The sequence below is a fragment of the Rhinopithecus roxellana genome, chromosome 12 (genome assembly GCF_007565055.1).
Source record: "Rhinopithecus roxellana isolate Shanxi Qingling chromosome 12, ASM756505v1, whole genome shotgun sequence".
Taxonomy (NCBI): Eukaryota; Metazoa; Chordata; class Mammalia; order Primates; family Cercopithecidae; genus Rhinopithecus; species Rhinopithecus roxellana.
Window position 1 is genome coordinate 9,388,191 of NC_044560.1, and position 27,648 is coordinate 9,415,838.

Genomic DNA, 27,648 nt, shown 5'->3' on the forward strand with positions numbered 1-27,648 from the left:
CTGTTGGATCTATGATCAAGGTGAAGTTCATTCAAGTGGTTATTAAAATGTTCAATGAACACTCATCCTGTGTAAGGTGCAAAGTTGTCCCTGAGTTGTTATGATTTATCACGGTCCAAAAGATTAGTTAGGATCTGTCTAGGAGTAACCATGGTGGGAGCAGGGGGTGGAAAGTGACTGTGTCAAAAGAGGTTGTGATGATGTTAGAGGAAAAGACCAGCCCAGATCAGGGACCAGGGAGGTGTTCATGGAGGGGTTGGGTGGGTGGGTCGACTGGGTAAGCAGGGATGAAGAAATGGGTGTTTTGATAAAAAGAAAGAGCATGAGCAAAAGTATGGATCCCTGAGGGTGGGGGATGCTTTTATTTGGTTCTCGGGGTGGGAAGTAGAATTTGGGGGATGAAGATGTGTCCCTCTGTTGGGGTTTTGTGAGTCCAGGTTTTCCACCCCCAGCAAGGTAGAGTGGAAAGTTCACAGGCCTAGAGTCAGACACATGGGGGTTCAGATCCTGGTTCAATGGGTTACTTATTCATAAGACACACACTCAAGCTGAGCCTTGATTTTCCCATCAGCAAAATGGGGCCACTCACTTACCACCAGAGCAATCTTAGAGGGATCAGAGATAATCTATGTACAGCCCCTGACACCAGCCTGGCACTTAGGGCACATTTTGCAAGAGGGGGTTTCCATCGCCCCTCATTCTTGCACACCGGGAAAGCTGACCTTGGATGAGGATTTGGAGCGGATCCTGTTTGTGGCCAACCTGGGGACCATTGCCCCCATGGAGAACGTCGTCATCTTCATCAGCACCTCCTCGGAGCTCCCGACGCTGCCCAGCGGAGCTGTGAGGGTCCTTCTGCCTGCTGTCTGTGCCCCAACCGTGCCCCAGTTCTGCACCAAGAGCACTGGCACCTCCAACCAACAGGCCCAGGGGTAAGGAAGCCCTGCCCAGACCAATCAGAGTCCCAGGTGGGCAGCAGAGAGTGCATCAGGTGACATTAGTAGGGGATGGGGTGGGGGAGACAGGGAGGAGATGGGGAGGCTCTGCTGTACAGTTGCCACCCTCTGAGCCATTTGCTTCTCCCCTGCTCACTTTTAAAGCACTTAAAAGCATCCCTGAAATGCCCTGTAATGGTACTGGCCAGAAGTTGTGAAATTTGGACAGCTTGGAATCAGCATTTCCAAGCTGTCCAAATTTCATAACTTTCCTCAAGAGGTACTTTCTGAGCACCTACGATGTGCCAGACACTGGGCTGGTTGGTAGGGATAGAGAAGGAGAAAAACCAACATGTTTCCTGACATTTTGGAACTTGGTGGAAGACCATTATCCAACGAATAACACAACTAATTATGTGACTCATTGTGTACTGGAATGCATTATTGACTGAAAAGTACAAGGAAGGAGAAATTCATTGGGCTAAGAGTATAAAAGAGGGACCCAACCTGGGGGGCCAGGGGCCGGGCCAGGCTTCTCCGAGGAGTGATGTTTCAGCTGAGAACTGAACGATAAGAAGGATGTAGGCTCAGAGAGGAGTATTCCCGTAGGTGAGAGCAGCAGGGACAAAGGCCCTAGGGTAGCAGGGACAGGGCCCTGGAGAGCAACAGAAGCACAGGTGGCACACGATGAGGCTGCAGAGGCATCAGACACCCTTTGGCCCTGGCTAAGACTGTTTCTCCAAAAGCAACAAGGAACCATTAAGAGGGTTTTCAACAGGATGGGGAGAGGAACATGACAAGCCCTGTACCTGGACAATTTCTCTGTCCTCCCCTCGTGGTATGGAGGGAAAATGAGGTGGGTCACAGTCTAAGGCACTTACAGCTGAGATCATTTTCTATGAAAATAAGTGCTGTAGGGGACGGAAGGGGACAGAGTGGGACAAGTGCTATTTTAGCTCCAACGAACAAGAACCAGACATCATTTGTGGCCTGACCTGAATGAAGGGGACAAGCCATGGACATATACTAGAGGGAATATTTTGTGCAGGGAAAGTCACAAGTGCAGAGGCCCAGAGGCAGCAGCAGGTGCCATGTGTCATGGCAGCAGCAGAAATGCTAGTGTGGCTATCGCAGAGTGAGACAGGAAAGGAGAGAGGTCAGATCGGTGGTGATGAGTGGGATCATGCATGGTCTTGAAGGATGACACTTGGCACAACAGAGAAGCTGGTGGCATAAGCCAGTCTTAGACCGAAGAGCACCAGCCTGTGTATTGTCTTTGTAAGTGTTGCCAGTGACGATGAGCCTTGTGCATCTGAGAGGCAGGGCCTAGCTGGGACATTCGGGACCTCAGTGGATCAGGGAACAAGAGGCCAGGAGGCCCTGATGCCACTGAGCGGGTGCTAATATGCTGATTTCTGCCCATCCTAGCAGGCAGAGTTAAGAGTGACACTCTTGGAAAAAGACTGCCTCAAACCCCTGTGATCTCAAAGGAGCTCAGATAGAGTGACACAGACAAAATCCACAAACCAGATGACACCAAGTGTTAGTGAGGAGAAGGGGAAGGCTTGTTCACTGCTAATGGAATTAGGAATGGGGACAGCCACCCTGGAAAGCAATCTGGCAATCCTCGGTGTGCCCTTTCCCCCCGGGGATCATGAAGAAATTATTTCACAAGTCCAAAGGGAACACAGACAGGGATATTCGTGGTGGCGTTATTTATGGATGTGGGGAGGCCGAGCTGGGAACAACAAGTACAGTGTAACGGATGCCCCCAAGTGATGTCAAGTTAGCAGCGAGGACTTGGGTTTGCAGCCTCCTGGGCAGAGTTTTAAGACATAACATTGTGCCAAAAAAAAAAAGTAAGAGATCGAATGAGATTCATAATATAAGGCAATCTTGTCAGCTTAAAGCACAATCACACCCAAATGCTGCCCCGTATTTTACAAGGATGTGCGCATGTGGAAGGACATAGATTAAAAGCCTTAGGGGGTGTGCCTGTAGAGACAGCACAGGATGGGAGGTGGGGTGGAGATCACAAAGAAAGAGGGCCCCGAAACGTGAGCATTCAGCAGGTGACAGACACTTGGCTAAGCAGTTGCTCCTGGAGTCCTCAAAGCAACTGCAAAGTATTGTCCCCATTTAAAGGATGGGAAAACAAACACTTAGAGGAGAAATGACTCGCAAGGCTTGCTGCTCACAGAGACAGAGATTCAAGACAGGGTGTGACACAGCACACACCGTTTCACCATGGAGCCAGACAGACCTAGGCTAGGAGGTCTGGGCCAGGACTCTGCCAGTTCTTAATAGTGGGAACTTGGGCCAGTCACCTCATCACACTGAGCTTCAGTTTCCCTGCAGAGACTCTGACATCTTCCCAGAGCTGTGGTAAGAACGATGTGAGCTACCCCTCGGGAGCACTGTGCCTGATGCCTGGTCCAGCGTGGGTGCTCCTTGGAGGTGGCTGTGCCTTATGTCAGAATCCAGGCTTTCCCTGGGGTCAAGTTGAGTGGGAGAGTATGGGTCTGAGGGCCCCCTTGGTGGTCTGAGCTGCCTGGAACTCATCGTCCTCTCCTTGTCTTCTCACGCTGGTCCCCTGCTTCCACCCTGGCTGGTCTCCTTTCCTTCTCCTGGCACTTTTCCAGCAAAGACAAGCACTGCTTTGGTGCCTGGGCCTCGGGTTCCTGGAATAAGTTGTGTCTGGCAACTCTCCTGAACACCGATGTGTCCAACCCCATGGAGTATGAGTTCAACTTCCAGCTGGAGATCCGTGGGCCATGTCTGCTCGCAGGTGAGAGGGAGATGTCCAGACGGGATTGGAGGGCTTCAGGCCAAAAGTCAAAGGCTGCCAGGGATGGGACAGGGGTGGGCAGGGAAGCCAACTGGTCCAGATGGCAGATCAACTAAAGTACACAAAGCCTGTGGACCCCCATTTCCCATGGCCCCAACAAGCAGCCCAAAGATAAGTCCCTTCCCAGGACAGATTTCAAGGCCACCGACTTCCACCCCAGTGGCTTCCTCGGGAGAATGTCCATGGGGAATGGTGGACCTTGGTCCTCTCCTAGAGGCCGCAGCTGTAAAGCTGCTTCCTGGATCTCACCTTGTCTGCATGTCAGAAGCACCCAGAGACACCCAAACATCCTGTAGCCTAGATCCCACCTCCCAGAGACTCTGGGGTATGTTCCGGGCATGGAAACATTTAAAAGCTCCCCAGAAGATTCTAACTTGCAACCAGGATTAAAAACCATTGCTCTGAAGGTTCTCCCCACAACCACTCAAAGCCTTAAAAGGACACTAGGGTATGGTTTCTTGTCAGTGCATGCTCTCCTAGAGCAACATTGCATTCCAGTGTGAGGTGCGTTTACGGAGCACGCATCAAAAAAGCGCCCTTCGACGGAGCACTGAGAGTCATCTGCTTGGCAGCATGCTGAGGGCTGTGCGTGCCCTATAAGAATGCGACTCCTCCGACCCCCACTAGATCCTGAGTTCAGAGCAGGAAAAGCCATCAGACACCATCTATCTAAGCCTGCATTTTACAGGTGGGGAAATTGAGGCAGCCTGGCCATGGTCACACTGCAGGTCAGGAGCGCCTAATGGGGCTGGCATGTCACTCATCTCTGGCCTGGGTCTTGGTGTGCCCCAGCGAACTCCTCTCTCTCCTGACCTCATGAGCCTACATCCCCCTTGTCTTTCTATGCCACTCAGGGGTGGAGAGTCCCACGCACGAGATTCGTGCTGATGCCGCCCCATCTGCCTGCTCGGCCAAGAGCATCATCATCACCTTGGCCAACAAGCACACCTTTGACCGGCCCGTGGAGATCCTCATCCACCCCAGCGGTACGGTGCCCCACAACGGGCCCCTGGGTTGCCTGTGGGAGGGAGGAGGTGCTGATCCTGTGGGGACAGAACACGTGGCCCCCTGCCCAGCAGCTAGCTAGCCAGGGAAAGGGTCGGGGGTGTGTGGCCAAGGAGAGGAGACCCACTACTTTCCTCCCAGGAAAGTTGGCTCTAGCTGGTGGAATCAAATGTCTCCTGCCCTAATTCAAGCTCCAGAGGCCTAGGGTCTCATCCACCCATCAGGGCACTTTACCCCAGGCCCGCTGAGCAGAGGATCTTTGAAAACCAAAGCTCAGTGAGACCCTGGAAATTCTGTAGCCTCAAGGAGAAATTCTTGTCTGTTCAAGAATTCACAGAATGTCAGGACCTGAAAACATCAGAGAGGCATTTAACCCCATCCCACTACCATTTTACAGATGGCTCAACTGAGGCCCAGAGAGGGGCAGTGAGTCACCCATGGCCACTAGGCTCCCCTACCTCCCAGCTAAGGAGTCTTCCCAAGCCCTACACTGCTTCAGGCAGCCAGGGCTTCCACCCCACTTCCAACTGGGAGTCCCACCCCTGTGAGAATCTTGCACCTAAACCCAAGCCCCCAGCATCCTTCTCCTATGACACCTGGCCAAGTGCTGAGAGTTGATCTCATCTCTGCAGAGCCCCATATGCCCCATGTCCTGATAGAGAAAGGGGACATGACGCTGGGAGAGTTTGACCAGCACTTGAAGGGAAGAACAGATTTCATTAAAGGGATGAAGAAGAACTGCAGTGCAGAGCAGAAGGTGAGGGCAACTGAGGCGGGGAGCGGCTGGTGGCAGAGTTGGGGTGGCACTGAGGCCTGGTCTCCACTGAACCAGTGAGGTGGGGAGGTAACCTGCCCGAGGCCATGCAGCAAGCTGGAGGCAGACACCAGGCAAGAAGTGTTTCCTTCCGTGGGCCCTGGGGCACTGCAGGGCACTTTCAGATGCCCCATTATCCCGGCTCTGTTCCTGCCTCCTGCTAGGTCACCTTTCTCCAGGACCTCGCAGGTGCCTAAGCCAGGAAAATTCACATATGGTGGCAGAAATTGCCTTGGCCTCCTCTGGGCCTCTGCATCCCCAGGGGTGCCCAGGACCCTTCAGCTCCTTACCTCCTGGACCTCCCCTACCCACCAGCTGAGTAGCCTCTTGCTCTTCCTCCCTCTGGGGCCCTTGCTTGCTATGACATAAAGGACAAAAGCGAGTGGGGAAAGTTGTCCCCCAACCCATGAAGCTGCAGGACAAGGAGGCCTGGCCAGGGGGCGGGGATGGGAAAGGGAAGGTTGGAGGCTGAGCGTCAGCCACAGGTCACACCTCATGCTCTGCCTCCCACTCATGGTCCTGCACACTGAGCCGGGTCCTGAATACCAAGATAGGTTTCGGAATGATGGCTCATCTCTTTCCATTAGCCCCTTTTTTAGATGAGAAAACTGAGATCTAGCACCCAAAGATCACCAGTGAGCTGGAGGAAGGGAAAGACTGTTATCTCAGAAGTTAGATTTGGTGACCAGGAGGCTAAGGGATGAGAATGGATTCTGTGGGGGCAGTTGAGCTGGATTTCACAACACCACCCATGCTCTACCCGCCTAGCCGGCACAGGGCAGTGGCAAGGTGGGGAAGTGGACAGAGACCCCACTGGAAGCACCTGCTCTCCCAGAGGTGCCCCTCAGTTAGATGAGTCAGTTGGGAGAAGAAGCTGGAGCCAGGTTCTCAGAGTAGGGGGTGGCAATGCCAGAAGGCCAGGTTCTCAGAGTAGGGGGTGGCAATGCCAGAGCTCTGAGAACTGCTGCCTGTATGCCACAGGGGCCCAGTGGGCCTCCCAGGCCTGAGGCTGCCTGCCCTGCCTGCCAAGCCTTAAATCAATTAGCTCGGGGATGGTGGAAGCAAATGAGAATTAACTTGCCACCTTGGGTTGGTTATGCAAATAGCCTGTATTCTCACAAACTCCAGGGATGACAGCGATCAACCCACAGCTGCTAAGAAACGATGAGTTTATTGTAATTGGATAATGGCAGCTTGAGGAGACATTAGAGAATCCTGAGCCAGGGTACCCACCCCGTCCCTCTGAGAGGAAGATAAGGTTTCTAGAGGTGGCTTCTCTCACTGGCAGATGTGGTTGCTGCTGCCTTGGACTCTGTCATCAAAAGAGCCAGTCTGGGCTGTGGCCTCTGGTGGAGGGGCTTCACGTGGGAGACAGCGAGCAAGATCCCTTGGCAGGGAGAAGAGTGGGTTGCGGGTATCCACAGGGTGAACATCAATCAGGAAGAGTGGGTGGGACAAGCTGTCAGAAACCCTGGTTTAGTAAGAAGAGGGCAAATCACATAGAAGGGCACACCATGCGCAAGAGACAGAGATGCCAAGAGAAACAGAGGCTGAATTAAAAAAAAACAGAAAAGATGTACACACAGGTCAGTGGCAGACAAAAAGGCCCACACAGATTAATTCCCTCACTTATTCATTCAACAAATAAATCTTAGGGGGGCAATATTGAGAATGACACAGTCTTTATCTTCATGGAGCTTATATTCTGGGATGGAAAGACAGGAAAAAAAACAAATCAGGCCAGGCGCAGTGGCTTATCCCTATAATCGCCGCATTCTGGGAGGCCGAGACAGGCGGACCACGAGGTCAGGAGATCAAGACCATCCTGGCCAACATGGTGAAACCCCATCTCTATAAAAATTAACTAGGCGTGGTGGTGCATGCCTGTCATCCCAACTACTCAGGAGGCTGAGGCAGGAGAATTGCCTGAACCGGGGAGTCGGAGGTTGCAGTGAGCTGAGATAGCACCACTGCACTCCAGGCGGGTGGCAGAGCGAGACTCTGTCTCAAAAAATAAAAATGAAAAATCAAATCAACGAGCCAGATCTGTTTGGAGAGGGATGATATGACCACAAGTCATAGGTGCTGGGTGTTCTTTAGCCGGGTATCAGCAAAAGCCTGTCTGAGGATGAGACCTGGCAGATGACCAAGAGCCCACCGTGGGAGGAATGGATGGAGAGTGCACAAGGGATGAAAGAGCAGGAAGCAGAACAATGGTGACCTGTTTGGAAAACAGGAAGAAGGTCAGTGCGGCTGAAATGTGGGGAGCAGAGTGGGTAGAGAGGAGGTGGGCAGCTAGGCAGGGGTCAGGCCACAGGGTGCTTCCTAAACCATGGTTCAGAGTATTTAGGGAGGGCACTGCTTGAGAATGACAAGAACAGTCGCTCTGGCTGCTCTCTGCAGAATGGACCACAGGGAGATAAAAGTTGGACAAAGAGAGCAGGAGACTATTGCAAAGGTCCAGAGACAGAGACAGTCCTCTCCTGAACATGGGCAGTAGCAGTGGAGACAGAGAGACATGGACGCGTTCAGGCTGCATCTTAGCAGCAGGACTGGCAGTGCTTTGCTGCAGGATGGAATGTGTGGAGTGAGGAAAAGAGGGGAACCGAGGACAACTGTTAGGCGTTTGGTTTGAACAACTGGGTGGGTGGTGATGTCATCTATTGAGATGGGGAAGGAACCCAAATAGACAGAAACTGAGAAACAGACACAGAGACACGTGTACACACAGAGACAGCCAGATAAGGAGACAGAGAGAGAAAGTCGGGGTGGAGAGTGAAAGCAGTGTGAGAACAAAGGAAATGAGATTCTGTGGGAAGGGGAGGGGGAGAAGCAAGGGGAAGGGTCCCGGCCTCAGGGCCAGCTAGGAGGCCACATAAAAGGATAAACACCAAGGCACTGTCCTTCCCTTAATCTTTACTGATCCATCTCTGGACCAAGCCCTGTGTTAAATTTTGGAGATGTAAAAGAAGCTAAGAGATGACCTGCCTTCAAGTATAATAGCAAACAAGTTGGCGGGAGGCAGAGATTGGAGCAAAAAATTGTATTCAACATGAGAAGTGCCTGGGCCTCCAGGACCAACAACAGCAGCACCAGCAGTGGCAATGATGGCTGCTGTTTAGAGACCATTGCTCTCTGCCAGGCAGCCAGCTTCCTAAGGGCACTGAACCCATGCAACAACTCAGTGAGGTATGTCTTCTTGTCCTCATTTCATGGATGAGGAAACTAAGTAATTAAGTCCACCTGGAAATTGGGGAAGACTTTCCAAATGGGTAGAATTTGAAGAGTGAGTAGGAATTTAACAATGGGAGAGAATCGGTAAACCAGGGAATCCCAGTTCACAACCAAGAGGAGCCAGAGAGCAGTTTACACACTGAGTGTAAAAGCGAGAGACCATTACTCAACCAAGGGGCTTCTCGCATCTGTGCTGACTCAGTTCATCCTCACAACCACCCTGAGAAGCGGACATTATCCGTCCCATTTGACCAATGGGTAAATAGACCCAGAGGAGGGACTCGCCCCCATGTCACACAGTTGGATGGTGACAGAGCAGGGATTCAAACCCAAGTCTTTCTGTCTGCAAAGTCCATGCTTGCTGTTGCAACCCGTGAAGGTCTAGCAAACAGAGAAGCTGAGCACAGTCAGCCCAGACGTCTTCCGTGCAGAGCCTGAGCAGGATGTGGGTGCACGGTGAGTGATGGGGACCAGGATGAGTTCCCAGGAGTACCTCTTGACCCCCTGATTGCCCAATCAGAGTATTCCTTTCTTCTCCAGACAGAAATCATTCGAAAACGCCTCCACAAAGACATTCCCCACCACTCCGTCATCATGCTCAACTTCTGTCCCGACCTCCAGTCAGTCCAGCCGTGCCTGAGAAAGGCCCACGGGGAGTTCATCTTCCTCATTGACAGGAGCAGCAGCATGAGCGGGATCAGCATGCATCGAGTCAAGGTACCTGCTGAGAGGACCCCTCCTCAGGGCCCTGGGCTCCAGGGGAAATCAACTGTGCGCCCCCAACCCAGCTTCCTCAGCACTTTCTGTTCCAAGAAACAACTTTTAAAAATCAGTTTAAACGGAGACACCCAAACTCCATTTGCATCCCCATAAAAACGTGAAGTAGTGTGAGCAGAGGCAGAGCTGGCATCCATTTACAAGGAATGAAGTCATCCATAGCTGTCCTTTACATTCTACAAACTTTAGCTAAAACACCCCGGCAGGTACTGAGTGGAGCAGGGTACAGAGAAGAGAGGAAGGGAAGTAACATTTGCTGAGGGTCTGCTATGTGTTGGATATGGTGCTAGCCACTTAATGCGAAGCTTGATATCTAATCTAGACAATAATCCTATGCGTTTGATCCTATTTTTGCCATTTTCCATATAGGAAAGCTGATCTTGAGAGTTTCAGTCACCTGCCCAAGGTCACACAGCCAGTGTGGTCTAAAATTAAACCCACGTCCTCCTGACTGTTCCCACCACCTGACGTCAGAGCTTCAGTGGACATGGCCCCTGCCATCAAGGAATGTATAGAATTTGGTAGAAAAGACTTGGTTTCTCTTTTTTTCAAATGCCTAATAGGTGCCAAGCCTTGCCCTTGGCCGTCTGGAAAAACAGCAGAATGTAAACACATTTGCTGTCCTCAAGGAGCTGACAGTCAAGAGAGAGGCACAGGCCTGCTAGCCAATCAGAATACATGGGAACTTTGTCTCCCTGCTAAGGAGAGCTCCTCAGGAGAGTGGAAGCAATGGTGATAGAACCCTCCCCTCAACAATCCAGACACATTTCACCTGCCCCCTGCCCTACCCCCAGGAGATTACTGGTCTAGACTGTGGCATTTTCCAACACTCCCTTGTATTTTTGACTATGCAGATGTCTGTCTCTCTGAAGTTGTGAACTCATTTAGGAAAAGGGTCAATTACCCTCTCACCTCTCTTTTTCCATGGCACCTAGCTCTGTGTTTATGCATGAAAAGCCTTCCATCTCTTCATTGATCCGGGTAAAGGATAACAGAGATCAGGAAAACAAGGAAGGAGGGGGCAAGAACAGAATGGGGTTCTGCCGTCACCTGAAATTTCATCTTTTCCCCTAGTTTGTTCCCAGAGCAAGCTCTTGTTTCCAGGACAGCAAGCTCAGCAAGGAGAGGAGGGTTGGGTAGGATCTGCGATGCCAGGTATCCCCGCGGGTTTGCTACAGTTGTCTTGAAGTATGACAGAGGAGTCATTACACAGGACCCAAGTTCCTGTTTGAAGTCTCATGACACAGCGGTGTAGGGCTGATTGGCACCTTCTTCCCCAACCTGCCCACCATCAAAGGCAAACATTGGAATGAGAAGCTGTCCTCAGTGCTGGAGTGCTGAAGCACGCTCCAGGCCTTTGTGGCCCTCTGTATCCCCTTCTGCATCTATATCAATTCATAAGATGTCTCAGTTACCCTAGAGCATCACAGAAGCATAAACCTAAAACATGCCTTAGGGAGCATTTAATCCATTTTCCCTCCACTTTCCAGGTAAAAAAACTGAGTCAAGAGGCTAAGTGCTTTTCCCAGCATCACAGGGCTAATGAGAGAGCCTGGGCCTTCTATATCTTGCTTCAGAGCTCATTTTCTTTACATTGCTTATGGAGAATTAGGCATACTCTTCCACTAAAAAATTCTCTTCTCTGATGATGTCATCTCTGCTGCATGGCATTGTGCCAAAAGCAACACCTGGGTTCCAGGGTCAATTCTGCCACTGATTTGCTCCGTGGCTGTGGACAAGTTGATTCTCAACTCTGGGCTTCATTCGTCCTTTCTGTAGAGTGAGAAGGATCAATTCAGGCAGAGTAAATGTATGTCACATGTCCCTTGGCTCCCCTCTCCCCATCAATTCAATAATTGGTCATGACAATTTTTTTCCTGCTGCGCCTGGACTCAGTCTATATCCTTGTCATCCCAGTGTTCCAGGCAGTTACTACCAGTTAAATGGAATTAGTTCATAAATGGAAATCCACTTCCTGGACTGAAAGCCTGTCCAATCTTTGCATTCCGGAATTCTCTGACAATAACTTTCTCTGGCCCTCCTTTCAGTCCTCTTTCTCCTTGGAATCTCTCCTGCCCTTCTCCAGTTCAGCTCACTGAGCTCAAGGTCATGCCTTCACAAATGGCTTTGCATTGGTGCCATCCACTCTGCTAAACAAGACCCTTTTAGAGAAAGTCACAGAAATTACTCAGGCTACTCACCCCTTTCCCCACTGACAATAAGGCCACTGGAAGGTTGCTTGGGTCCTTAACTGTGACCCATCGGGTTGAAGTTTTAGGAAAATCTAGGCTCGGGGGGAGGGAGAAAATAGAAATCCAAACAGCCTATGCCAAAGGGGAAAGTCCAGCCAATTTAATTTCCTGCAGCTGGTCTCATTCTTCAACTGCCGCTTGCTGCCAAAAACATGGCTTTAAAAATTCGAATAGGTGTGAGCAGAGACAATCTGTATGGATCAGCAGAATCTCCTCCTAGCAGGAATATGCATTAGTGACTAATGAAAAAATAAGCAGACATTGACTTCTTTTGTAGAGAAACCAAATGTATTGAGGCAAGCAATGAAGAGAGACCGAGAGAATGTTAATGTTAATGTTTAATGTTAATGTTTACAGGGTGGGGGATGGGACTGGGGTGTGAGTACGTGGAGCCTGGAAATCTACGTGGTGTAAAATTTGCCAGAATCCACTTGCAGCTGTTTTCTTCTAGATCCTGAAGGATGATGGCTTCCCTGAAGCCATGCTGAGATCCCTGGGGTACTGTCAATAAACAAGATGGGGGACATGGGGGTGAGGGGGAGACAGACCTTCATTCCTCTGCCAAGGCAGAGCTGACATGAATAAAAATCTCAAAGCTGTGTTTTTTTTGTTTGTTTTTTTGTTTTGTTTTGTTTTTTTGAGACGAGTCTCGCTCTATTGCCCAGGCTGGAGCACAGTGGCATGATCTCGGCTCACTGCAGCCTCCGCCTCCCGGGTTCAAGCGATTCTCCTATTTTAGCCTCCTGAGTAGCTGGGATTACATGTGCGTACCACCACACCTGGCTAATTTTTGTGTTTTTAGTAGAGACAGGGTTTCACCATATTGGTCAGGCTGGTCTCAAACTCCTGACCTCATGATCTGCCTGCCTCTACCTCCCAAAGTGCTGGGATTACAGGCGTCAGCCACTGTGCCCAGCCAGAGTTGTGTTTTTAAAGCCTCAGTCATTAGTCTTAGGTTTTGCAACCCAGTGCAATTCTTTAGTTCTCCTGAGCCTCAGTTTCCTCATCTGTAAAATAGGGTTATTAATATTAATATAGATCTCATTGGGTTGATAATGATAACCATTTACTGAATGTTTACTATGCACCAGGCTGAGGCTGAGGGGAGTGACATAACTTAGAATGTTTAGCACATAGTAATTGCTTGATATTTGTGATTGCATTGTATCATAACCATCATCACCATCATGATCATGATCATTATCATCATCATCATCATCAATTTTGCTTCTACCATCACCTCCACCTCCTTCATTGTCACTATTTTTTTCAATCTACCTTTATCAAGGTCTCCTGATGGGGCATAGTTACATGGGTTATGTTTAGTGTCCATAGACTTTGGAGGCAACGTGACATAGCTTTGAGTCCTGACTCCATTATTTACCCACTGGATGCTCACCAACATGTTATTTCACCTCTCTGTGCCTCAATCTTCTCTTCTATAAAATGGGGATAATAGCGTACCTGCCTCGAAGGGTTATGGTGAAGATCAGTGAGGTAAAGTACATCCTGTGTACCCGACAAATATGAGCTGAAGAGACTGCCCGTGAGGATGTGTCCTTAGTTAGTGATGGTTAGGTTGAGTCTGATGCAGAAGGTCCCACAGGAGGGCCAAAAACCATTCCATCAACAGTGTAACCTGGACCAGGCCACTTTCCTCCCTTAGACATCAATTCTGCTTTGGCAGCAGGGAGAGGGTGCTCCCTGCTCTCCCCACCTCTCAGGATCAGCAAGAGGTTAAATGGAACTGGAAAGCCATAATAGAAAAGCTTTAAGAAGTCAGACCTGCTACATGGATAAGTTTGATGATGATGATGATGATGATGATGATGATGATGATGACGATGATGATGATGGTGGTGGTAGTGGCTTTGGTCCAGCCTCTGGTCAGTGTCAGCAAATTTCTTGATGTGAGGGAAAAAGAGTTGCTGAGTGCAGACAGAGGAGGGTAAATGCCTGTTTGGAGGCCGCTCCTGTGCTGGGAAAGAGAATATTGGAGTGTGGTGGTTGAATGACAAGAACTCCTTCCTGAATCCTGAAAACCACTTTCTCTCCTGCCAGGATGCCATGTTGGTGGCCCTTAAGAGCCTCATGCCAGCCTGCCTCTTCAATATCATTGGGTTTGGATCTACATTTAAGAGCCTTTTTCCTTCCAGCCAGACCTACAGTGAGGTAATGAGGGGGCAAGGCTGGGACCAGGAGGGTGGTGCATGGTGGGGAGCAGAGGAAAGGAGCGAAAGGGGAAAAAATCGTTAAAATCCTAGTGCTGGCCTCAGAAGCTGCCTACCCACAGAGAACCCAGATCACAGCCGGGGGCAGAGAACTAAAGAGAAGCTATCTCTGTTAGGACATTTTTCTGACATCTCAGACTTCTGACATCCTCCCCTCTTTAGAATCAAACAATATTTTGGGCAAACTGTGTGTGTGCAGAGATGAGGTGCAGAAAGTGGGTAGAGAGAGGACCTAGCCCAGGCCTGCCACTCACTGAAGCCTCCGTTTCACGAGGATGATGGACGCACGCAAGGTTGAGCTAAGCAGCAGATGATAAGGAGTAGGGGAGTGAATAGGTGGATGAGTGGGCGTGGCAGTGGGCTAAGAATGGAACTCACAAGGCTCAAGATACTGTGTGAAACAAGGAGGCTGTGGCCCCAGCAGCATGTTCAAAATTGGAGCATCCTACCCAGATCTAAGAAGAGGAAGAGAGGGAGGGAGGAAGGAAGGAAAGGAGGGAGGAAGGACAGACAAATGGGACACTTTTCAACTAAAAATACTGTTATGAGTTTTAAAAATACAAAAATAATATATGTTGCATGCGCTTGTAATCTCAGCTACTTGGGAGGTTGAGGTGGGAAGGTCGCTTGAACCTAAGAGCTTTGAGTCCAGCCTGGGCAGCACAGTGAGACCTCATTTCTACAATGATAACAACAAAAGAATAATATGTATTGATCACTCCACAATTTTTAAATGTAGATATCAAAAACAAAATGTGTTTAAAAATCTCCTGTGATTATGTCAGTCAGGAAAAAAGGAAGAAAAGACACTGCTAAGAGCTTAGTATAAATCCTTCCAGCCCTTGTTCTATGCATTTACACACATTTTCAATAAAGATAGGATTAGGCCTTCCATTCTGCTCTGTAACCTACTTTTCTAACGCAGCAGTCTATCATGAATGTATTTCCATGCCAGTAAGTATTAATCTGTAATGTAACTGTAATGGCTTCCTAGTATTTCACTACACAGATAGAATGGGACTATTTAACAAAACCCCTGCAGTCAAACATTAAAGTTCTTCCCATTTTATTTAGTCATCTTTGTATCACAGATTTTGCATGCATCTTTAATTATTCCCTTAGAATTAATTCCTAGCCTTGCGGGCTAAAAAGCTACACATACGTCTTAAGACTTTTGATGCATGCTGTTACTGCTTTTGTTTTTTCTTCTCTCTCTCTCTTTTTTTTTTTTGAGATGGAGTCTCTCATCTCTCTTACTCTGTCACCCAGGCTGGAGTGCAGTGGTACGATCTAGATCTTGGCTCACTGCAACCTCTGCCTCTCAGGTTCAAGCAATTCTCCTGCCTCAGCCTCCCAAGTAGCTAGGATTACAGGCATGCACCCCCACACCTAGCTAATTTTTGTATTTTTAATGGAGATGGGGTTTCACCATTTGGGGCAGGCTGGTCTCGAATTCCTGACCTCAAGTGATCCACCCGCCTTGGCTTCCCAAACATGCTGTTATTTCTAAGGCCCGTCCAAGAGTGGATGTTGAAATGGCATTCCCCTGAGCCAGGAGGAGGAGGTCACTGTATCCAGTGGGAATCTACTCTTGTTGCAAATGACATCCATCTTTGGCCAGTTGGGACCCACACAGTTGGTCCAGAGCAAGGAAATTCGAAGCCTGGATTAGAGAAATGATTTTCTCCAAATGTCACAGGGGGCTGGTGCCAGAGTCAGTCTCTGGACTCAGATCTTAAGATTCCTAGTCCAGTGTTCTTTCCATCACACAACCTGCCTCCCTCATCAGAAAAAGAAACCTCATGTATGACAAGGAATCAAGGGTTTAATGTGCTACCTCTTCCAGGAGTGCTTCTACTTTTAAAGGAGAACCCAGAAAGGACAACTGGTTGGTGTTTCAGGCATTGGTAGGGGGTGCTGTTGAGCAGAATGACACCAAATGAGTGGTCACCCATTCTTCCTGTGAGTGTGGGCAGGGATGAAATTGGGAACATGGGTCAACTCTGGTGAGCCTAAAAGAAGATCTAGGGAAACAAAGGCCTCTTCCTTAGGTGGTCTAGAGTCTCTGTGCCATACGGTGACCCTGGGGACTGCCTGCTTCTCTGCAGGAGAGCTTGGCCATGGCCTGTGATGACATCCAGAGAATGAGGGCCGACATGGGTGGGACCAACGTCCTTTCCCCTCTCAAGTGGATCATCAGGCAGCCAGTGCACCAAGGCCACCCGCGACTCCTCTTCCTGATCACAGATGGCGCTGTCAACAACACGGGGAAGGTGCTGGAGCTGCTGCGAAATCACGCCTTCTCCACCAGGTCGGCCTTGGCTGAGGGTCTAGGCTCGGTGACTCCAAGCTGCCAGGGCTGGGGCACCACAGCCCAAGGGCAATGTGGAAAATGCCACAGGGAGAGGACAGGACCCACAATTCCCACAGGGCTTTGCTTCCAAGATAGTGTGGGCTGATTTCAAAGTTCATCTTTTTCCCTCTCAAGTTCAGAATGGGTGAGCTACCCATGCCTCTTCACACAACTCATAAAAGCAGCCCAGGGAGAGATTCCACAGCCAAGGAAGAGGCTGTTCCCGCTCTGTGCTGGGTGGGAATTGATGGACTGACTGTGGGTGAATCGATGGATGTGTATGTGGGTACTCCCTGATGGGCCCTCTTCTTTCTCCCTCTCCCTCTACCTGAAGATAGGGCCAGCTCCGAGATCCTGCTGGGCCATGCTCTGTCCCTTTCCACATCAGGAGGCAAAGATGTAGAGAGGATAGGACATAGCAGCCTCTCTTCTCCCCTTCCCCCAGGTGCTATAGCTTTGGAATTGGACCCAACGTCTGCCACAGACTGGTGAAAGGGCTGGCATCTGTGTCCAAGGGCAGTGCTGAGTTCCTGATGGAGGGGGAGCGGCTGCAACCCAAGGTAGGCAGCAGAACCCACGCAGTCCCTTCTGGTGCTGGAACCTCAGAGGCCCAGACCAGTCACATGGCAACTCAGTGGTGGAGCTAGAATGTCACCCCAAATCTGAGCTCTTCGCTAGGCCACACTGCACCCCAATGAGAACCAGAGACTTGCAAGTCACAGAGCAGGCAACTCTTGAAGCAATGCTGGGACGCTAGATCCTCTGGTCTCCAGCCACTGAACACACACTCCATCCACTGCTGGACAGGATGAGGCTCCTGAAAAAGCTACCTATATGGGTTGGAATTGTGTTTGAGGTCCATATCTGGACATATTCCTGATGATGACAAATGGTGGCTCAGAAGAATCTAAAGAACCCAGAAATAAAGGAGGCTATAGTCTTCTTTCCATGTCCTGCACATTTGACACAAATAAACTAAGCCTTAGAAAATCCCCTTATCGGTCCAGTAAACAAAGACAGGGCTGGGATTAAGAGTGAAGACGTTCATTGGGGATAGTGTCTATGAAAGGTAGAAGAGAAGGAAACTGGAAGAAAAACTCTTCAGTCCAAGAGTCCGATCCAACAGCTGTGAAAGGAAAGTGAGAGCAGAATTGGGCAAGAAAGCCTCAGACTGTGATGCCCTGGCAAGGTCTCAGCTATCCAGCAGGGAGCTCTGGAGCAAAGGTTGCCCATCAAAGTCTGTGATGTGCTGAAATGACCAGGCTTTACTATCCCTGCCATACTGAATCATTGACTTGGGGCTTCCAGGGAGAGATATAGTCTTGGCTCAAAAGCTGGGGTGCTGCATCTGGAAGCTGTCACCTAACTACACTTCTTGCAGCAAGAAGGCATGGTCTTTCTTGAAGGGAGATTTGAAAGCTCACCTCTATACTTGCCACAACCCCCAAGTCATTTTCTGCAGGTTTGCAGTACAGAACATCCAAGGAAATCAGTCTAGGTGATGACCACAGCCGTCATTTACTGAACACCTACCACATGGCAGACACTTCAAATTCAATATTGCAAATAATCCTTCAACTACACCCTCCTACTTTAACAGAAGGGAAAACTGAGGGCCAGAGAGGTAAATGAACTTGCTCAAGATCATTATCCAGTCCATGGTTTGATACAAACCTGTGTGCCCTTGGGCTACTCACAGCCCTACTTTGAGCCTCAGATTTTCTCATTTATAAAATGCTAAACTGGCCAGGAGTGCAGTGGCTCACACCTGTAATCTCAGTACTTTGGGAGGCATAGGCAAGTGGATCACTTGAGGCCAGGAGTTTGAGACCAGCCTGGCCAATTTCATGAAACCTCATCTCTACTAAAAATACAAAAATTAGCCGGGCATGGTGGCAGATACCTGTAATCCCAACTACTCAGGAGGCTGAGGCAGGAGAATCACTTGAACCCAAGAGGTGGAGGTTGCAGTGAGCCAAATCATGCCACTGCATTCCAGCCTGGGTGACAGAGTCAGACTCTGTTTCAAAATAAAATAAAATAAAATAAAAATGCTAAGCTTAGAAAAGATGACAGCAAAGATGCTCTCCAACTCTGACATTCTAGGAATCTAAGAAGCTCAGAGGTGTGCTCACTGCTGGGCAAGTCACCCCAAGGCCTGCTGTCCCCTCTTCCCTGCTCCCACTCCCCACTAAGCTCATACTTACATGATCTTCTGTACACATCTCTTCTCACACATCCCCCAATCTTCATTCTGACCCTGCCCTACAGATGGTCAAATCCTTGAAGAAGGCCATGGCCCCAGTCCTGAGTGATGTGACTGTGGAGTGGATCTTCCCTGAGACCACTGAGGTCCTGGTCTCACCCATCAACGCCAGCTCCCTCTTCCCTGGAGAACGGCTGGTGGGGTATGGCATTGTATGTGATGCTTCCTTGCACATCTCCAATCCCAGATCTGTAAGTATCCTAGAAACTCCAGGGGTCCATGGGGGCCCAGAACCCATGCCTACAAATCATCGTTAGCTAGAAAGACTATTTGTGACAGCTAGAAACTAATTGGAATTGGGTTTACAGTTGTGGGTTTACAGTTTTCCCAGTTGTGGGTTTACAGTTGCCAGGCCACAGGCATTCAATCACAGTGGCATGGCTAAGGTAGATGCCACCATCTCAAAAATGTAGTTCTTAAAAGCCCCTGCAGTAGAACCACTTAAAGAACTTGTTTAAAATGCAGAGCTTTGGGAGGCTGAGGCAGGAAGGTCACTTGAGGTCAGGAACTTGAGACCAACCTGGCCAACAGGGTGAAATCCCGTTCTCTGCTAAAAATATAACAAAATTAGCCAGGCATGGTGGCAGGCACCTGTAATCCCAGCTACTCAGGAGGCTGAGGCATGAGATTCACTTGAACTCAGGAGGCAGAGTTTGCAGTGAGCCAAGATCGTGCCATTGCACTCCAGCCTGGATGACAGAGTGAGACTCCATCCTAAAACAAAACAAAACAAAACAAAATGCAGAGCCCTAACTTCCATCCAAGTCTGTTGAATAAGAATCCCCTAGGATAAAGCCCAGAAAATTGCATTTTACATCATCTCCCCTAAGTGATATGGTGCACACTTCAGTTCAAGAACAAATGCACTCAGATTTCGTTCTCCACACACTCTAGTAAGCTCATACCTCCTTAGATAAGTTTGTGTTTTATTTCTTTACATGGATGATTCCCTTGTCTGTGTTGGCAGAAGTGGGATGAAAGCCAAGAACTTCTGAAAGGGAGGTGAAATTCACGCTAAAATGTGAGAGATTGCCAAAGAAGCTGTTTCCTCACCTATCTTTCCTCTTTCATGAGTCTGTCCACCCTCTCCAAAGGATTTCTCATCTTGTTTTTTCAAAAAAGAAGTCACAAACTCAATGCCTAGAGAAATTGGGGAGGTATGGAATGAATTAAATGGACTTGGTGTAAAAATAAAAGGGGCCAATGCTGTGATGGATAGCAGCTACCACTGAACTCACAGTTGGAAAGGCAATAAGGAGTGGTGAGGAATATGGCAAAGTGGATGGCACACACCCTGTCTAAACTGGGCAGCCCCTATGCAGCCCTAACAAAGTGTCGTCATGCAGAAATGTGAGTCCTATGTTAAATGTGTGTCTAATTTTTCAGGAGAAATTGGAACTTTATGTGAAAAGCTCCAGATTTTTTAATGTTATGAAATGTTTTCAGAATTGTGATCAGGGTAATGGTTAATGTGTTGTGGAGAATGGAGTGTTCAGCCACAGGGAGAAAATGCTAAACAAAATGCTGTCCAAGTCCTTGCACAGTCCAGACCTTCCTGGGAGGTCTAGAAGACACCAGTTCATCAACAGACCCTCCCACAAGAAGGGCCTGGACACAGTCATCAAATCCATTCTCCTTTGCTTACTCAATACTGGCAATATTTGCCCTGTTACTGGTAGGGATAAAGAGGACCTTCACATATTGTTGGTGTAAATATAACTCCACACCCCTCCTGGAAAGCAACCTAGAAATAACTAATAAAATGAGAGATAGGCCGGGCACGGTGGCTCGTGCCTGTAATTCCAGCACTTTGGGAAGCCAAAGCAGGTGGATCACCTGAGGTCAGGAGTTCAAAACCAGCGTGGCCAATATGGTGAAACCCTGTCTCTACTAAAAGTACAAAAATTAGCCGGGTGTGTCATCAGGCACCTGTAACCCCAGCTACTCGGGAGGCTGAGGCATGAGAATCACTTGAACCCAGGAGGCAGAGGTTGCCGTGAGCCAAGATTGCACCACTGCACTCCAGCCTGGGGGATAGGACGAGACACTGTCTCCAAGAAAAAAAAAATTAGAGATATATAAACCTTTCAACACAGAAATCCTACTCCTAGGAATCTATCCCATAAAAATAAAAGTGATGTAATAGATTTATTTCCAAGGATTTATCGTAGTATTTTTTATGGTGACAAATATAAATGTCCACAAACTGAATGCTTAACAATAAGGCATGGTAAAATATTGTGCAGTCAAATGCTAAAAAGAATGGTTGAGGTCAGGCACAATGGCTCACGCCTGTAATCCCAGCACTTTGGGAGCTAGGATTACCAAGGAAGGAGCCTGGCTTGAGGCCAGGAGTTCAAGACCAGCCTGGGCAACCTAGTGAGACTACTTCTCTACAAAATATAAAAATTAAAAAATTAGCCAGATGTAGTGACATATGCTTGTAGTCCCAACTACTCTGGAAGCTGAGGCGGGAGGATTGCTCGAGCCCAAGAGTTGGAGGCTGCAGTGAGCTGATTGTGTCACTGCACTCCAGCCTATGTGCAGTGTGGAGACCCTATCTCTAAACAAACAAACAAAATAATAGTTGAAATGCAAAATTTCCAAAATGTTTTAAGTGCAAAATTCAAGATATTGATAAGTGTGAGCAGTATGGCAAAGTTTTTATAATACAAAAAATGACCCCCAAAGGCTGATGTGTTATTTGTACATAGAGGTGACCCTTGAACAATGTGGAGGTTAGGGATACCTACCCCCCATGCAGTCAAAATTTCACATATGACATTTGACTCTCTAAAAACTTAAATACTAATAGCCTACTGTTGACTGGAGGCTTTACTGATAGCATAAATGGTCAATTAACACATATTTTGTGGGTTATATGTATTATATTCTGTGTTCTTACAAAAAAAGTATGCTAGAGAAAATAAAATGTCTTTGAGAAAGTCAAAAGGAAGAGAAAATGCATTTACTATTCATTAAGCGGAAGTAGATCGTCATAAAGGTCTTCATCATCATCGTCTTGACTTTGAGTGGCGGAGGTGGAGGGTTTGGTCTTGCTGTCTCAGAGGTGACAGAAGGGAAGAAGTGGAGGAGGTGGAAGGAGAGGCAAGAGAAGCCGATGCTCAGTGTAACTTTTATTGAAAAAAATCCACATATAAATAGACCCATGCAGTTAAAACTTGTGTTGATCAAGGGTGAACTGTATGTTTATATCAGGGAGAATGGAATGGAAGGAGCAGATGGTTTATTTTGTTAATTTCGATTACCTATTTGGAGACAGGAGTGGCATTTAGAATTACATTTAAAAAATTTAATGAAGTCAATGATTAAAAACATAAACAACCTAAGTGTTTTGAAAGATAATTCCATTCACCATCTCTTGAAGAGAAGTTTGTCTCAATTCCCTAAACAAACACAAAGCTTTCCTATTGAGTTGTTTCTTCAGAAATGAAAACCCCACCACCGCTGCTCACACCCCTTGCTCCCTGCGGAAGTCCTTCCTGACACCTAGCCTCACTCCTAGCCCTCTTTTCTGTTCCTCCCTCTAGGACAAGAGGCGTCGGTACAGTATGCTGCACTCTCAGGAGTCTAGCAGCTCCGTCTTCTACCACTCTCAGGACGACGGACCCAGACAGGAAGGTGGAGACTGTGCCAAGAACTCGGGAGCACCCTTCCTCCTAGGGCAAGCCAAAGATGCCCGGCTAGTCAGCAGAAACTCCACCACCAAGCATGGTCGGTCTGCGGTTCTAATGATTGCTACCTTGCGTTGAGCGTTTACTATGTGCTAAGCACTTGGTAAAAACCACCTTATTGAATAGTTAGCAGCTGCAGAGGTCGGTACTGTTATACCCAGTTTACAGATGAGGAAATTGACACTTGGAGAATTTGAGCAACTTGGCTAAGCTCATAGAGCAATAGGTAGAGTACAGACGAAGGGTCTGGATCTATCTGACTCCAAAGCCTCTTTATGGTGCTAGTTTCCATTCAAAGGGTACCTATTGATTCCCTACTAAGGTTAGTGGCTGAGAGCAACGTGGGAAGCAAAGACGACTCAGACATGTCCCCTGCCCTTCCGTAGCTTTCCATGTAGTAAGAGATACATCTGGCACTAACTCTGAAAGAAAGCAGAGTGACAGGGTGCCAGGGACCCCTAGAAAATTTAACAAGCTATAGGGATCCCAGGAGAAATGAGCACATCTGCTAGAGGATATCAGCAAAGACTTCACAAGTGGACTGCTTTTTAGAGGTGGGAAGGGAGAGGACGTTCCAGGCAGAAACTGCCTGAGCAGCAATGTGGAGAGTGTGACACTTAGAAAGCACACACACAATTGGCTTCTGATCTAGTGTGCTTGACCCACTTTGTACCCCCTTTTTTTTTTTTTTTTTTTTTTTTTTTTTCTGAGGCAGAGTCTCGCTTTGTTACCCAGGCTGGAGTGCAGTGGCACGATCTCAGTTCACTACAACCTCCACCTTCTGGATTTGAGCAGGTCTCATGCCTCAGCCTCCCGAATAGCTGGGACTACAGGTGCACACCATCACACCTGGCTAGTTTTTGTATTTTTTGTAGAGACAGGCTTTTGCCATGTTGCCCAGGCTGGTCTGGAACTCCTGGCCTCAGGTGATCTGCCCACCTCGGCTTCCCACAGAGCTGGGATTACAGGTGTGAGCCACCACACCCAGCCACTTTGTACCTTTTAAAAGAAACAGCAGGGAGAGCAGCTGGGAAGCTAGGGCCAGATCTGGAGAGGCTCTGGATGCCAGGCGAGGCACCTGCACGTATTTCAGTAGGCAAGAAGAGAGGTGGAGAACATGAGATGCTTCCAAACAGGAAAGGGGGACGCAAGCCCCACTCTTTCCCTGCTGTCCCACTCTGATGGTTCCCCATCACTATCCCTGTCCAGATCCGAACGTCTCCCAGCGACGGAGGGCATATAGCACCAACCAGATCACCAATCACAAGCCCTACCCAAGGGCTACCATGGCGAGTGACCCCATGCCAGCTGCCAAGAGATACCCACTGCGGAAAGCCAGGCTGCAGGACCTCACCAACCAGACCAGCCTGGATGTCCAGTGGTGGCAGATTGATTTGCAGGTACCCAAGCAGGACAGGTTAGGGAGGAGCTGGGGAAGACGACAGGCAGGGGAGAGCTGTGTACCCTGCTTCAACCATGGGATGGGGCCATCCACAACTTACACTGTCAAGTGAGTCCCTCCCTCTTTCCTTTCCTAGGCTTTCATCTGCCTTACCTTCGAGTATACATTCCAAATCAGGACACCCACCAGTCAATAAGCTCACTCATTCCCTGCACACACACACTGCCCAGTTGATAAGGAACATTTGCATGTTGTCTTTCATTTGACTTTATAGCACCTCTAGGGAAGGAGAGAGTTTAGGGGCCCACCTTGGCTCAGTACAGATGTGGATATTGAGAGCCAGAGAGGTAGGGCACCTATCCAGGGTCACACAGTCAGAGGATTACAACCTGTCTGACCTTTGAAGGACTCCCTGCCTTCAAAGCCTTTTATTCCACCTCTATTAGACTGCACCTCCTACAAATTCCAGGGCATATACATTTACCCAGGGCAGAGAGGATTTTTTGTTTATTTGTTTGATTGTTTGTTTGTTGAGACAGAGTCGTGCTCTGTTGCCCAGGCTGGAGTGCAGTAGTGCCATCTCTGCTCATTGCAACCTCCACCTCCTGGATTCAAGCAATTCTCATGCCTCAGCCTCCCAAGTAGCTGGGATTACAGGCATGTGCCACCACACCTGGCAAATTTTTTTCTTTTTTGAAATGGAGTTTTGCTCTTGTTGCCCAGGCTGGAGAGCAATGGCGCAATCTCGGCTCACTGCAACGTCTGCCTCCAGGGTTCAAACGATTCTCCTGCCTCAGCCTCCTGAGTAACTGAGATTACAGGCATGTACTGCTGTGCCCAGCTAATTTTTGTATTTTTAGTAGAGACGGGGTTTCACCATGTTGGCCAGGCTCGTCTCGAACTCCTGGTCTCAGGTGATCCACCTGTCTCGGCCTCCCAAAGTTCTGGGATTACAGGTGTGGGCCACCTGTGCACTTCTGTGGCAATTCTGGGGACAATTCTGTACACTGTAGAGTATTTGGCAGCATCCCTTGGCCTCTGCTCATTAGAGGCCAGGAACAACACCATCCCCAATCATGACATCCAAAAATGTCTGCGGACACTGCCAAATGTTCCCTGGGGAGCTAAATCACCTGGCTGAGCACCATTGTCCTAAACCAAATTGTGGTTTAATCCATTTATTAAGAATGGGCTTGGCCGGGCGCAGTGCCTCATGCCTGTAACCTCAGCACTTTAGTAGGCCAATGCAGGCAGATCGCTTGAGCCCAAGAGTTTCAGACCAGCCTGGGCAACATGGCAAAATCCTGTCTCTACAAAAAATACAAATATTAGCCAGGCATGGTGGCACATGCCTGTAATTCCAGCTACTCGGGAGGCTGAGGGAGGAGGATCACTTGAGCCCAGGAGGCAGAGGTTGCAGTGAGCTGGGATGATGCCATTGCACTCCAGCCTGGGAGACAGAGAGAGATCCCATCTCAAACAAAACAAAAAACAAACAAACAAAAGAATGGGCTTTATGTAGATTTGTCCTTGTAAGGCTGTGGTTCCATAAAAGCAGCCTTTTCACTCTCCCTATATGTCCCCTCCTACTTCCAACCACCATCCCCATCCCTCCCTACCTCCACTTACACATAAGCCCACTCTCTAAGGGTAGGGACATGGCCGTCTTATCCCTGGAGGCCCTTCTCTGTGTTTATTGAGGGACCACTTGATGCAATCAGAAGGCAACTGGCCCTGCAGTCTGTTTGACTCTGCTCCTCAAACATGTCACTCAAGTCTCTGAGCCCCAGCTGCCTCATCTACAAAATGGGGAGAATAGCTTAGGCACATGATTGAGCTGCCATCCATCAAAAGACATTTATTGAGAGCCAACTCTAAGTGGAGAACTCTTCCAGGCATTGGCTGATAAAAGATGCAGTGCCCGGTCCAGCACCTGGCACACAGCAGGCATCCTCTGCTGGCAGCTTTATTTGGTGAGAGCTCTGAGCAGGCTGGTTCCCCTTTACTTCTTTCCTGCACGCTCCCTAGCTCTTCAGACCTATCTCTGCTCATCTCTCACTCCCTCCTGCCTGGCTTCTTCCCCAACCCGATTCTCCCTTATGCATGCACATACAACACACTTATATGCGCACACACACACACTCCATGCGCCCTCTAGATGGATGTAGGGCTGGATCTTAGACTCATCTGTTGCCATGGAAACCTTACCAGCTTCAGTTGCTCTCTGTGACCCAGTGTGGTGTTGATGGCTGGGGAAATCCTAGTGTTTGATTGGGCAAGGAGTGGAGGGTAGGGATCCCCTGGGACTTAGCAGCCCTGGCTGGGGTCATCCAGGGAGTTACCAGTCCCCTCCTTCTCCCACATCCTTGTACCATTCCTAGGACCTCTGGCTTAGAAAGACAGAAAGGCACCCCCTATTTAATGGGGAGGCACAGTCCCCCTCCTAATAAATACTTGATAGGGATGGAAAACCCCCCATGACTAACTGTTAGCCTAAAAAAGTGTTACACCTGATAAGTGCCTTTTTGTCCTCATCCCCTCCCCCTACCAGGGGATGTATATGGTCCCAGAGGCTTGAAATTCATTTCTAATTAATTTCGTATTCTGCAATTACAAAAGTAATACAGTGTTTGCAATAAAAACCCTCAATTACAAAAGTAATACATACTCAATGTTTGCAATAAAAACCCTCAAACAATTCAGTCAGGTATAAAGTACAAATAAAAGGCCCCCTGCCCTATTCCCAGACCCACTTGACTTTGAGTGTTTCCTTCTAGAAATAGTAATACTACACACACAAACACATACACACATGTTGTGTGACATTCTATTGCATGGAATATACCAGAACTTATTTGCCAACCCCGACTGACGCCAACCCCGACTGATTTCGGTAGTTTCCAGATTTTTACATTTACAAACAGTACTGCAACAAATATACAGTACTCGCACATCGATATTTGCACTCTTGTGTATTTCCACAAGATTGAGTTCCTGAAAGAGAAATTGCCACATCAAAGGGGCTTATGCATTTTAATTGATAGCACATTGCTAGATTGTTCTCCCACAACTGTGTACCCATTTACATCAGCACTGACAGTCCATGAGAGACCCTGTCTTTCCATTGACCGCAGGGGTGCCATCAAACATTTGAATATTTGCCAATCTGCAAGATGGAAAAAAATTATAAACTTTTGCTATAAATGGCCTGCAAATGCCTTTAACACATTATTCTATTAAGTTTGTATTTTACCCCCAGTGATTTATAAAAGCTTCTTGAAAATGATCTTTGTCAAGACTATTGCAAATGTATTCCTCCATTTATCCCTTGCCTTTTGATGTCTGTTTGTACCAGCACAAGAACAGATAGATTAAATCAACAAAACAGAACAGAAAGTCCATAAATAAAACCAAATGTGCATGAAAGCTTTGTTGCGATAGAGGTAGGAAACCGATTAAGCTGCAGGGATTCAAATGGAAAAACTGCATTCAATAAATTGTGAGATTCTTACCATTTGGAAAATCAAGAAAAATCTGATTCCTTTCTCCTTACTCCAAAATAAATTTCATGTAAATCAAAGATTTAAACACACAAACAAACAAAAATGAAATCCCAAAAATTCTAGAATATTTTTTGAGTGAGAAAGACCTTTTAAGTATGACATATGGGAAGACATAAGGAAAAAAGGTTGATAATTTCAGCCATACACACAAAAAAGTTTAAACTTCGTAGCAAAAAAAAAAAAAAAAAGTGGGTTTAGAATTATCCACTGTGTATTATTTTCCACAGCTTTCCATGGTTTGGAGTTTCTCCATGGTTTCGGATTATTATTGTT

The 27,648-nt window shown here is 48.2% G+C and overlaps 1 protein-coding gene across 1 annotated transcript in view; it reads left to right on the top strand.

The window, feature by feature from the left end:
• The window catches only part of VWA5B1 (von Willebrand factor A domain containing 5B1), a 67,779-nt gene that overhangs the window by 22,666 nt on the left and 17,465 nt on the right, over positions 1-27,648 (top strand). Inside the window, exons 4-14 of the mRNA XM_010366738.2 lie at positions 662-932; positions 3,578-3,723; positions 4,638-4,769; positions 5,421-5,545; positions 9,377-9,553; positions 13,927-14,037; positions 16,205-16,407; positions 16,895-17,009; positions 18,721-18,906; positions 22,267-22,450; positions 23,620-23,810. Coding sequence (XP_010365040.2) covers positions 662-932; positions 3,578-3,723; positions 4,638-4,769; positions 5,421-5,545; positions 9,377-9,553; positions 13,927-14,037; positions 16,205-16,407; positions 16,895-17,009; positions 18,721-18,906; positions 22,267-22,450; positions 23,620-23,810 — 1,841 coding nt within the window. The remainder of the gene's footprint in view (positions 1-661; positions 933-3,577; positions 3,724-4,637; positions 4,770-5,420; positions 5,546-9,376; positions 9,554-13,926; positions 14,038-16,204; positions 16,408-16,894; positions 17,010-18,720; positions 18,907-22,266; positions 22,451-23,619; positions 23,811-27,648) is intronic.